Source organism: Melanostigma gelatinosum (genome assembly GCF_949748355.1).
Source record: "Melanostigma gelatinosum genome assembly, chromosome: 21".
In the NCBI taxonomy this organism is placed as follows: domain Eukaryota; kingdom Metazoa; phylum Chordata; class Actinopteri; order Perciformes; family Zoarcidae; genus Melanostigma; species Melanostigma gelatinosum.
Window position 1 is genome coordinate 9,646,964 of NC_136654.1, and position 12,473 is coordinate 9,659,436.

Genomic DNA, 12,473 nt, shown 5'->3' on the forward strand with positions numbered 1-12,473 from the left:
TACCAGGCCCAATGAAGGAAGCACATCTTTAATTTGACTCTTTAACGATCTAGTCGGCCACTATATTTTGAGATTTGACAGCTAATGTGGGTTGCAGATGATCGCCTCTTCTGGCCAGTAGTCTCTATACAGTTATTATGTCCCTTACCATCAGTTTCTCAGCATCAGCGCGGACTTTGAGGAGCTCTGTGATGGCGTCCACAAAGCCTTGGTGGTGGAAATTGCACATCTTCTCAATCTCGCGGTCATGGTTCCTTATCCTGGCATCCAGCTTTTCCATGAAGCGCTTGTGGGCGTTGGGCTGGTCATCATAAATAGACCTGAGAGAGGTCAGCCAATGGGAGTTGGAGGATGAAGGAGGTAAGGCAGGAAGGGACAAATAGAGAAAACGGTAAGAAACGATTTGTTCATACGTCACTCTGTGATTGTCCATATGCAGCCTGATCAGGGTAGGAAATTCACATTTTATTGGGGGCAATTTTTGCCCCCACTGACTGAAACTACTAGTTTCAGCCCTCTGTCCGGACTACTCTTTAAATCACTATTTCATACAGAAACATGTGTAAAGGAGAACAACTATATTGTTCATTTAGCTGCATTAAAACAAAGTATAGGTGAGAACAGCGAGCAGGAGCCTGTGAGCTCATCATCTATGGTGGTTATACCAACATACTGTAACAAAGATGTCACCCTACAACGAGCAGACGCATGACCAAGACCTCTACAAGGGTCAAATCATTTCCAATCCAGTGACTAGTAGTGCTGTGTGCGACCTGTCACACTCACATTTACAATGCCTCATTGTGTGTGTGCGTGCTGAACAACAGCACGACAAAAACACTGAGAAGCAACATCCCTGTGCTAGTGGTGGAGGCCTAGCGGCCAGTTGTTTGCACATTATTGTAAAGAACCCTGCTATTAATCATTGCTGGGCATCCGACAACCACACACACACACACGCGCGCGCACACACACGGCCTGGCTTCAACAGGCACAGATGGTCGTGTGTATATATGTATCTGAGTGTGTGTGAGAAAAAGAGAAAGCTTGAGTGTGTACTAATTGTGAGTTGGTAGAAATGTGTACTTGTGCATAAGCAGCTACCATTGGCATGGACCTTGGCCTACAGCCACAACTTTTCCTCCATAGAAATATGATGTGTAGAAATACTGGGATACTCAGTTGAAAGACAAAACGTTGTCCGTTCAGAAATGGTTTAACAACAATATTATCCTAGCCAAACAACTTTAACGTGAAGAGTGACTATTTTCTGATACAAAACCTTTGTCACACAACAAACACAGTGTGGTTATGACATTTTAGATGTTTTGAAAACAATGGGCATCGTTCCTAATTTAACCGTTTATTGTTTTTGGCATGTTCCAAAATGGAATTAATAGAGAACTTGACTTTCTCGATGATATCCAACCAGTGTTGTAACTCGTCACTTAAATGGCAAGATTCAAAATCAGCAGAGACCTGAACTACTTGTAAAGCCGACTACTAACCTAATACTTCAATGTAGATGAATCTCAAATACATCGCTAACATCACAGCTCATTCCTAAGCTGTACAATTGATTTAATAGCAAGGATGCAGAATGAAGACATGACGTAGGCTGGCCTTTAAGTTGAACATGCCTCTGATGGGGACGGGTAGCAAATGATTATTGAGGACAAAACTGACAAAACCTTTGAGCCCAAAGCCTTCACCACCAAGGATCACCGTGTATTCCAGCTGGAGCAACGGCTCCATCTAGTGACCCAGTCGGGACACTGCTACATTCACAGATGAATATATATTATATATTATATATTATATATATATATATATATATATATATATATATATATATATTAATATATATATATATATTAATATATATATATTAATATATATACATACAATATATATACAGTTTATTGGAATGAAGATGGTTATTTCCTGTGAACATGTCTAACATTTCTTTTCATTCAACCAGGACAGAACACAGGTCCTAGTTATTGATAACACCTCTGCGATTGTTACTATTGAGGATGGTTGATCACAGTCACAACAAGACAAACATACATCCTCCTGTCATCCAAGAAAGAATTCACTGTGATGAAGGTAGAGCCGTGATGAAGGTAGAGCCTGTCACTGGCAGGTTACAGAGAGATGTCAGTCAAAGTCTGAGCATTCATGTACGTTTGGATTTATTACTAAAATTAATATATTTTACATTTGAGTAAAGCAGCAGAGAGTAGCCACGCTAAGTACACAGTTTACAAGTTGTTAGCATCTCTTGCTAGCTAGCTGTTAGCATGTGGCTTCATTGAACATGTTATCTGAGGAGATATAATTGATCTATTTCCATTCATTCGTTATTATGAATGATTTATTCTATGAATTAGTTGTTCACTTTAAATCCTTGCACACGGTCCAAGTCGTCGGCTCTATCTCAGTTTCTAATTCCCTTTCCCCGTCAGTTAACTTGGTGGTTCCCTAACTCACCACATTGTATGTATTAGACAACTTAATATCGACCTATGATATGGTAAAGTGTTTGTTTCTGCCTACACGTGACATGCAGCCTGAGCTGCCCCTATACTTCCGTTTTATTCCCCGTAAAGTTCTGTTAATTCCCATGGAAAGTTTCCACCTCGAGTATTCCTGGAATTTAATTGTACTTTATGAGTCAATATCACAAACACCTTCAACCCCATTGCTGTCACCAGCAATACGCATGCAGCCAATCGACGCTGCGTATCAGACACGGTGTCTGTGGAGCTGTGCTGTCGACAATCTGAGACATTTTGTTAAACAAATCAGATGCTTCCTCTATTCAAATGTGCATCATCCCTACTTCCACATCATTTGCAGAAGAGTTTGAAGGCAGCTCTAAAGCCAGAGCACAAGTAGAAGAATACCTGAGACTAGGGCTGGGCGATATGGCCTAAAAAAAAAATCTCCGATTTTTTTACAAAAAATCCGATTCACGATTTAAATCGATTTTTTCCCCCAACAATTTTTGCAGATGACAGAAGCTGTTGAAAACAATTTTTTATTTTATTTTGTGATGATTTTCCCAAGTAGGTTGATAAAAATAAAGTGCAAACAAAACCTGAACATTGTAGAAAGGTGCCTGTAGTATACAAAAAGTATTTGGTCACTCTTTTGTTTCCCTGAATCATTTAAATATAAAATTAAATTAAACATAACATTAAATGGCATTAAATAGTAGCCTTCCATTGTAAACAACTGTGCAAATGTAACTTTTTACAGTAAGCTTTTCTAACTGAATACACTGATACAAACACAGCATGAAATAAAATGTATGTGACCCTTTAACATTCACATTTTCAAAAGTGCAACATCTGATCTAACATCAACATAACATATTTTGCACAGTAAATAAGTGCATGTAAACAAAATCAAGTGCATTCACAACATAACCAACAGTATTAAACAGTAGTGCATGTTTTTTCTAAATATTTTTTGCCAGGAAGACAAGCCTGTCTACTACCTCTGGCTTCAGGCATGCACGATGGCATGTAACAATGCCCCCCCACACACTGAAAAGCCTCTCAGAGGGGGCACTTGTAGCTGGCACAGAGAGGTATTTCTTTGCTAAAGTACTTAGCCTTGGAAAGTTAAGTTGGTGACGCTTCCACCAGTCAAGTGGATCGGTGTCTGGGTCAACCTGCTGGACCACAGGTCAGTTGTTGCGGAGTAGAATGACATCCCCTCCAGCTCCGCAGAGATCCTTTGGCGTGTACTATTGTACAGCCGAGGCAAGGCAACGTCAGAAAAATGTTTACGGCTTGGTAGCACGTACCTGGGGTCCAAAGCTTTGAGAAGGTGAATAAACCCCGGCTTTTCCACGGTGTATATGGGCACCATATCTTTTGCAATATACATCGCGACTGCATCCGTGATGGCTTTCCACCGGGCACTCTTCTTCTCATGCGGAGTACAGTTGGTGAATGTCTCCAAAATGCTGGGTTGTTGTTGTGAGGTGGCGGCAGCGGCGGCGTCGCTTGTGCTCCCGCGGTCCTGCTCCCTCCTCAGGGCAACAACACTTCTCCCACTCGGCGGCATGCCTCTGTTTGAGGTGCTGCATTAAATTTGTTGTGCTGCTTGATTTTGTAGCAATAGCTTTTAGACAGACCTTACATCGTGGTGCTGTTTGTTCTGTGTCAGATGACACGAACCCGAACCATTTCCAGACCACCGAAGACACATTCTTCCCTCTCTTAAGAACGAGAGCTTCACTGCTGGCCGCCATTGTTTTAGTTTGTAAACAATGCGCGCGCACTCTACTACGGGAACCCAACGGGGGGGAGGGGTGGGGGCGATTTTCTCGATTTTCAATAAAACACATCGCCTTAAAGCACACATTCGAATTAATCGATTAAATCGATTTATCGCCCAGCCCTACCTGAGACAAGAAAAAAAAAATGTAATTCTTTTTAATGGACCTTATTTCTAAATCACCAGAGAACGTATCGAACATCACAATCATGTCTAACTTGTGCTATGATTTAGTGCCATAAATATTGAAGTAGGCAACAGTTGTATTAATGTCTGCATGTAGTCAACAACTGACAAATCAAATAAAGAAAGTTCAACTGAATAATGTCTCAACAATATTTATGCAGTTTTCAAATTTAACTGGATGAATTATAAATAATACATACTCTAATATAAAGAAATGTTCTGCTCTCGCTTCAAGTAAAATAAGGGATGCATTAAAGATTACATAACAGAAAGCTTTTGAAATATGTGCCTCTTAAAATAAACTACTTTTAGAGAAATGTATTTCACTGAGTTGTCCTGCAGCTTTAGATTAACTTCACTCGGGTGTGAAGTGATGTCACCCAAAAAAACACAATATTATCTTATTCTCATCTTCTAACGAGAGGCATTAGTGAGCATGGACTTTCTCTGTGGTTATTAAACCACTTGTTGCTCTGCTCCTCTCTGTTAACATCACTGTTGGTCAGTGAATCCATGTGTTCTGATTGTGATCATATTGGGCTCTTAGATTGTTTATTATCTGTCCTCATTTCAGATGTGAGAGGGTACGTTTTCTAAAAAGAGTTGTGCTTTGCGGCGCTTCACATCACCGCCTTTAATAATGGTCACGGCCTCTGAACATACGAGACATGCTGGTTTTATACTGCCCGCAGAATGCAGAGGTAAGAGTCTGTCCATTCTTGGTTGGAGACTCTGGTTTCGTTGTCCACTTCTCTCGTTTTGGAACACGCCATGTGAAATAACTTCTCTGACTCACGTACTGTTCCGACTGTTCGGCCTCTTGTCCACTCTCTCCCGTCTGTTTATCTCTCACTCAAGCAGCGGTCCTTATCAGAATACACATATTTGATTGGCTGAGCAGCATCACGTGATGTGATTTACAACGCGTGTAATTGGTCGGTGTGTTTCCTACACCGCTGAACGAGTGAAACGCTGAGCCGTAGGAGCGCTCCGTGAGAAATTGAATAATTCTCAATTATCTATCGGTTAGAGGTCCTGGGTCCGGATACAACGGCGTCCGGGTCCAGATTAGTGACCCCTGCTATAAGGGTTTCAAAGAATAATTACTTTAATTTAATCTGTAGAATGTGAAAAATGATTTTTTAAATATCATCAATTTACAGTCCAAAAAAGTCAAGGTCTTTAATTTAGCTGGCACTGGCTAAAGTGCTCTTGATGAATGACTAACTGACTAGCATAGAACTCATGCTGCCTTGTAATCAGCAGTCTCCATGCTGCTGCATGAGGTTCCTCTTTGCTCCTATTAATAATTGAAAACAGGTGGCTGCTGCTTCCTGCTTCCTCTCAGGGCAGGAAGCTGACTTCTTGCCAAGTGGCCACAAACACTGCGCTCTATCGTTCTACCTCTCAATGTGTTCTTCACTTGACATACACACAATTTCAAAGTAAAAGAGGAACAACCACACAGCCATTTTCAGATCGTCACAACATTTGAGTGTAAATGTTTTTACACTACTTTTCAGGTCTAAAAACAGTCCACAGCTTTGTCATAGGCGGGTGCCCCCGCACAGCACAGGTAGATACAGGTCAACTGGTCAGTTATTGTTGCAATTCTTTCCATAAGATCTGTTTTCTGGGAATATTGTTTTCTACACTGTATGTGTTGCTTTACAGTAATAAACATGTGGTTATAATGGAGACGCGTGGTGAAAGAGTGTGGTGAGGGGTGAGTGTCTGGCAGCTGCTCTGCAAGTAGGGATGGGCAATATGGAGAAAATCAAATATCACAATAGTTTTGACCAAATATCTCGTTATCGATATTGCAACAATATTCCAGGGTTGACTATTGGTGCTTTCACAAAATATTTACACAATGAAGTTTTGATAATCAGTAAAGTGGATTTGATGAATAAGTGGGTCTCATATCAAAACAGCAATTTATGATGGATATATTGCCCAGCCCTATCTGTAAGTGCTGCACTGTAACTGCAGCCATAGATAATATATTTATTATGAATATATAATATAATGTAATGAGTATGTTGAAGAAAACCATCAGTACTGATGTAGAGTATTAATAAAAATGAAAGGCTTAACTGGCGACGCTTGGCACCTCAGCGCGAGCTGCGAGTATGAGCGGAGGCGTTTCTACTCGCAGCGCTGTGGCCTGCATTGTTCTCCAGAACACCAGATGTGTACAAATACAATGAACTGAAGAATCATAAAGACAAGGAGTGTAACCCAGAGATACGCCCAGAGCCTGCAGGTGGAACCGGTAGAAGCCATAAAGCAACCTCCTCAATGCAGAGGGACTGTGATTATGTGTAAACTCATATCTCACATTCAGGGACTACTTTACTGTCTTTGTACAAGCCCAGTAAATGAACAAGTTAAGTGTTAACAGCATCATAAAGAACCAAAGGCTGAATATCCTGTAAACTATTTGATTTGGCTGCAACATATTGACTTGAATGTAGATTTCTAAGACCTCCTGTTCCTGAAGCACTTAGAGGTGAACTGGTCTTCTTGTATAATCCCTGGACATATAAATAGTGCTTTAAATCAGTCAACTACTGACAGTCACGTGATCGCCCACCAAGGTACAAATATTCAGAGGTGCACACCAGCACACCAGCATCGCTCGCCATGGAGAAAACCGGTACAAGAAGAAATGCGTATGATGCTGCTTTTAAGTTGAAAGCGATCCGCCTGGCTGTCGAAGAAGGAAATAGAGCTTCTGCACATTCGCTCGGCGTCAATGAATCGATGGTGAGACGCTGGAGACGCCAGGCCGAAGAACTGAGCTGCTGCAAAAAGACGACAAAAGCCTTCAGAGGCAGGAAAAGCAGGTGGCCTGATCTTGAAAACACTCTTGAGGATTGGGTGAACACACAGAGAGCAGACGGTCGAGGTGTTTCCACCGTGCAAATCCGACTGAAGGCTAAAGCCCTCGCCACCGAAAAGAACATTGGAGATTTCAGAGGTGGACCGTCTTGGTGTTTCAGATTCATGCAACGAAAGGGCCTGTCGATTAGAACACGGACGACCGCTGGTCAGCAACTCCCTCCCGAATTCAAGGAAAAAATGACAAACTTCAGCGAATACACGCAAAGACATATAACCGAAAATTCCATTGGACCAGACGACATCATAAATATGGACGAAGTACCTTTGGCGTTTGACCTCGCTCTCACTAGGACTGTTAACAGAAAGGGTGAGTCTTCCATCACGCTCAAAACAACTGGCCATGAGAGAACGCATTTCACGTGTGTTCTGGGCTGCACAGCTAGGACAATGTTTAGAAAAGTGCAGCATTCAGCGTGTTGTTGAAAGCATTTGTCATGGAGAAAAACGCTCCATATGCTCCATGGTGAGACGGCGGAGAGAGCGCCATACAGCGATCATAGTTCGTTGATTGTTGGCCACAATTGTGGCAAATCTTCTTCTTCGCTGTTAGGATCCACTGGCAGACTTGAGAAAAAGCTGATCTTCTCATGCAGCGTGTCGACGTTGCTCATAGCTCTGAATAACATTTACGGCTAACTGGCTTGGCAACAACAGCTATGAGAGCTATGAGCAACAACAGTTACCAGTATTGCCTCATTGCTTTTCGTTTGGTAGCCGTGAGAGACCTTAGTCTGTAATGCAAGTATGTCTGCATGAAAAGATGTACAAAGATATATTATATATTCGCTAATGCTAATCGCGGTTAGCATTTCCCCATTGGCCGTAATGTTAAAATTAGCTTAGAAGCTAGCAACATGTTATGATGTTCATAGAAGAAGACAACTTTAGTACGGTACTGTTAAAAGCATCTTGCTGTTCAACAGGGACACCTGCGGCTTATAGACCAGTGCGTAGGGCTGGGCGATAAATCGATTTAATCGATTAATTCGAATGTGTGCTTTAAGGCGATGTGTTTTATTGAAAATCGAGAAAATCGCCCCCACCCCTCCCCCCCGTTGGGTTCCCGTAGTTGAGTGCGCGCGCATTGTTTCTTCGTGTCTTCGGTGGTCTGGAAATGGTTCGGGTTCGTGTCATCTGACACAGAACAAACAGCCTCAAACAGAGGCATGCCGCCGAGTGGGAGAAGTGTTGCGCCCTGAGGAGGGAGCAGGACCGCGGGAGCACAAGCGACGCTGTCTTCCTGGCAAAAAATATTTAGAAAAAACATGCACTACTGTTTAATACTGTTGGTTATGTTGTGAATGCACTTGATTTTGTTTACATGCACTTATTTACTGTGCAAAATATGTTATGTTGATGTTAGATCAGATGTTGCACTTTTGAAAATGTGAATGTTAAAGGGTCACATACATTTTATTTCATGCTGTGTTTGTATCAGTGTATTCAGTTAGAAAAGCTTACTGTAAAAAGTTACATTTGCACAGTTGTTTACAATGGAAGGCTACTATTTAATGCCATTTAATGTTATGTTTAATTTAATTTTATATTTAAATGATTCAGGCAAACAAAAGAGTGACCAAATACTTTTTGTATACTACAGGCACCTTTCTACAATGTTCAGCTTTTGTTTGCACTTTATTTTTATCAACCTACGAGGGAAAATCATCACAAAATAAAATAAAAAATTGTTTTCAACAGCTTCTGTCATCTGCAAAAATTTGTGGGGGAAAAAATCGATTTAAATCGTGAATCGGATTTTTTGTAAAAAAATCGGAGATTTTTTTTTTAGGCCATATCGCCCAGCCCTACCAGTGCGGCTTATCTATGTACCAATTCTTTATTCTGTTAAAAATCAGCTGGTGCGGCCTATATACCGGTGCGCTCTATAGTCCGGAAAGTACGGTAACTATGGGTACAAGCATGTCTACTTTTGCAATACTGGCTAAATAAGATGGTTAATATTGCTGTCATCCAGAAAGCCCTGAACAATGTTCCTCATATTTATCCATTCACATGTACATGGTTTAAAGTTTATAGAGGCCAAATATCTCAAATAAAGCCAGAGGAAGTGGAACTTGCCTTGTGATACAGGCCCCAGGTGTGTCAGTAATATGGCACAGCTTTTGGAAGTTAGAACATCAATGATAAGTGGTAACAATCATCGCTGTCCTCATGTGAAGTCAGTCATACCATCCAGCCCGAGAGACATATGTATCAGGTAAAACTAACTATTGTAATCATGGATTAGTCCACACCCAGAAGGAGCTATATACAATGTGGGGCAGCCCACACAGTATAAGCAAACACAGTGACCTGCACTGTGGAGAGAAGGGAAATGAACACTAAAGCATTCAAATGTATGCAGACGTCATAGATGGGAAACGTTGGCTTTATGGTGGCCAGGAGCCTGCTTGTCTTGAAACTACAGGCAGACCATTCCTGTACTTGCCACAAAGTATAAATAATTACATTTACAAATACATACAGAGTAGAGATAATGTCTCCATTTCTGACTGTAGCGATTTAGAGTAGCTGACCTTTCCCCTTCAACCTGTTACTAATATTCTGAGCAGATCAAATGTGACTTCAACACTGAGGTTTCTATTTAGGGACAGTGTGAGAGAGAAACGCATCAATCATGAGAGCAGCATGATATTAGTGCATCAACTTAGATAAGTGTCATTTTCAACAACTAATCTAGGCCGTCTAGGTCATCTGATAAAAGAATGACAGCGTTAATAAGATCGTACACTAAAACTGAAACTAACCGAGGCGTGGATGTAATGTTACCTTGAGGGCATCTTTTCACTGCTTTACTCAGGTATGCTGAAAGACAACCACGGCCTCCGGGCATGTCTACGAGACAGGTGTGTGTGTGTGAGAGAGAGAGGTGAGGGCATTCAGCTGAACACTAGCTGAACTAATGTCTGTCATTGGGGCCTTTGAAGCTAGCTTGGTAGCTGACTAACAACATCAATGCAGTGTGCTGAAGAACGGATCTACATCATCTATATCACTCATTATCAACCAAGTCACAACACCGGGTTTTCTAGATGACTTATCCAACCATCGTACCGGTATATTGGAATGCCAGTAGCATACATTTTCTAATTTCTTAACAACTCACGTTAATTGCTAAATAACTAGCCCTAATTGTTAGCACTGTTAGCTAACATCAACAACATAATGATAACAAGATGTGGTGTACCACAGCCACACCCACAACTGATGTTTACATCTCGACAGGTCACCAGCCGTCCATCAAGGCACAGAACCTGGAGCACACACACGCACGCACGCGCGCGCGCGCGCGCGCGCACACACGCACGCACACACACACACACACACACACACACGCAGTTGTGCTATAGCTGCGTTCAACTGAATGTAGCAGTGGTCACTGTTGGCCTGTTAGCTAACAAGCCAGCTAGGCTCAAGCTTCATTTCAACACCATATAGCTCCGTCAGCTAGAATAGCTCATGTTAGCCTGCCGGTGGCTAAGACAGCCAAGCTAACTAGCTCATGAACAAAAGGTCTTACAGCCTAGCATATGCAATAACACACACGGACATTATGGTTGGTGAGGACTTCTTAAGAAGCAGTATATTCTTACCGGAGAGTGGGACCAACACAAGCCGTGTCGGTGCTCTCAATTTCCTGTAAAATCCGCTCGTGCTCCGTTATACACTCCAGGGTTTCATTCTCCGCCATGATTGTTATGTGTGTGTTATGGCTATCACTGCAGCTACAGCAGAGTGCCGTTCAGTACGACGTCTGGTCGGTGGGGGGCGCACTACAGCTGGAAGGAATTCAACGTCAGCAGCTTTGTTTCCATGTCCTGTACGTTACATTAGGTTAGTACAGCATCCTGTACGTTACATTAGTACAGTATCCTATACGTTACATTAGGTTAGTACAGCCTCCTGTACGTTACATTAGGTTAGTAAAGCATCCTGTATGTTACATTAGGTTAGTACAGCATCCTGTACGTTACATTAGTACAGTATCCTATACGTTACATTAGGTTAGTACAGCCTCCTGTACGTTACATTAGGTTACTAAAGCATCCTGTATGTTACATTAGGTTAGTACAGCCTCTTGTACATTACATTAGGTTAGTAAAGCATCCTGTATGTTACATTAGGTTAGTACAGCCTCCTGTACGTTACATTAGGTTAGTAAAGCATCCTGTACGTTACATTAGTACAGTCTCCTGTACGTTACATTAGGTTAGTACAGCCTCCTGTACGTTACATTAGGTTACTAAAGCATCCTGTATGTTACATTAGGTTAGTACAGCCTCTTGTACATTACATTAGGTTAGTAAAGCATCCTGTATGTTACATTAGGTTAGTACAGCCTCCTGTACGTTACATTAGGTTAGTAAAGCATCCTGTACGTTTCATTAGTACAGTATCCTGTACGTTACATTAGGTTAGTACAGCCTCCTGTACGTTACATTAGGTTAGTAAAGCATCCTGTACGTTTCATTAGTACAGCATCCTGTACATTACATTAGGTTAGTACAGCATCCTGTACATTACATTAGGTTAGTAAAGCATCCTGTATGTTACATTAGGTTAGGAAAGCATCCTGTATGTTACATTAGTACAGTATCCTGTACGTTACATTAGGTTAGTACAGCCTCCTGTACGTTACATTAGTACAGTATCCTATACGTTACATTAGGTTAGTACAGCATCCTGTACATTACATTAGTACAGTCTCCTGTATGTTACATTAGGTTGGTACAGTCTCCTGTATGTTACATTAGTACAGCATCCTGTATGTTACATTAGGTTAGTACAGCATCCTGTACGTTACATTAGGTTAGTACAGTCTCCTGTATGTTACATTAGTACAGCATCCTGTACGTTACATTAGGTTACAGTCTCCTGTATGTTACATTAGGTTAGTACAGCACCCTGTACGTTACATTAGTACAGTATCCTGTACGTTACATTAGGTTAGTACAGCATCCTGTACGTTACATTAGTACAGCATCCTGTACGTTACATTAGTACAGTCTCCTGTACATTACATTAGGTTAGTACAGTCTCCTGTATGTTACATTAGGTTAGTACAG

General features: G+C 41.5%; 1 protein-coding gene across 7 annotated transcripts in view; it reads right to left on the reverse strand.

Moving 5' to 3' along the window:
• The window catches only part of exoc6 (exocyst complex component 6), a 72,799-nt gene extending 61,668 nt beyond the window's left edge, over positions 1 to 11,131 (reverse strand). For 6 of the 7 annotated variants that reach the window (XM_079293474.1, XM_079293471.1, XM_079293473.1 and 3 more), the window contains exons 1-2: positions 11,001 to 11,117; positions 149 to 320 (exon numbers count right to left, since the gene is read on the reverse strand). In XM_079293474.1, coding sequence (XP_079149600.1) covers positions 149 to 320; positions 11,001 to 11,098 — 270 coding nt within the window. In that variant the 5' untranslated portion in view covers positions 11,099 to 11,117. Of the gene's footprint in view, positions 1 to 148; positions 321 to 11,000 lie in introns of all 7 variants that reach the window. The other variant, XM_079293476.1, reaches the window with a different exon arrangement.
• Positions 11,132 to 12,473: the final 1,342 nt, after the last annotated feature.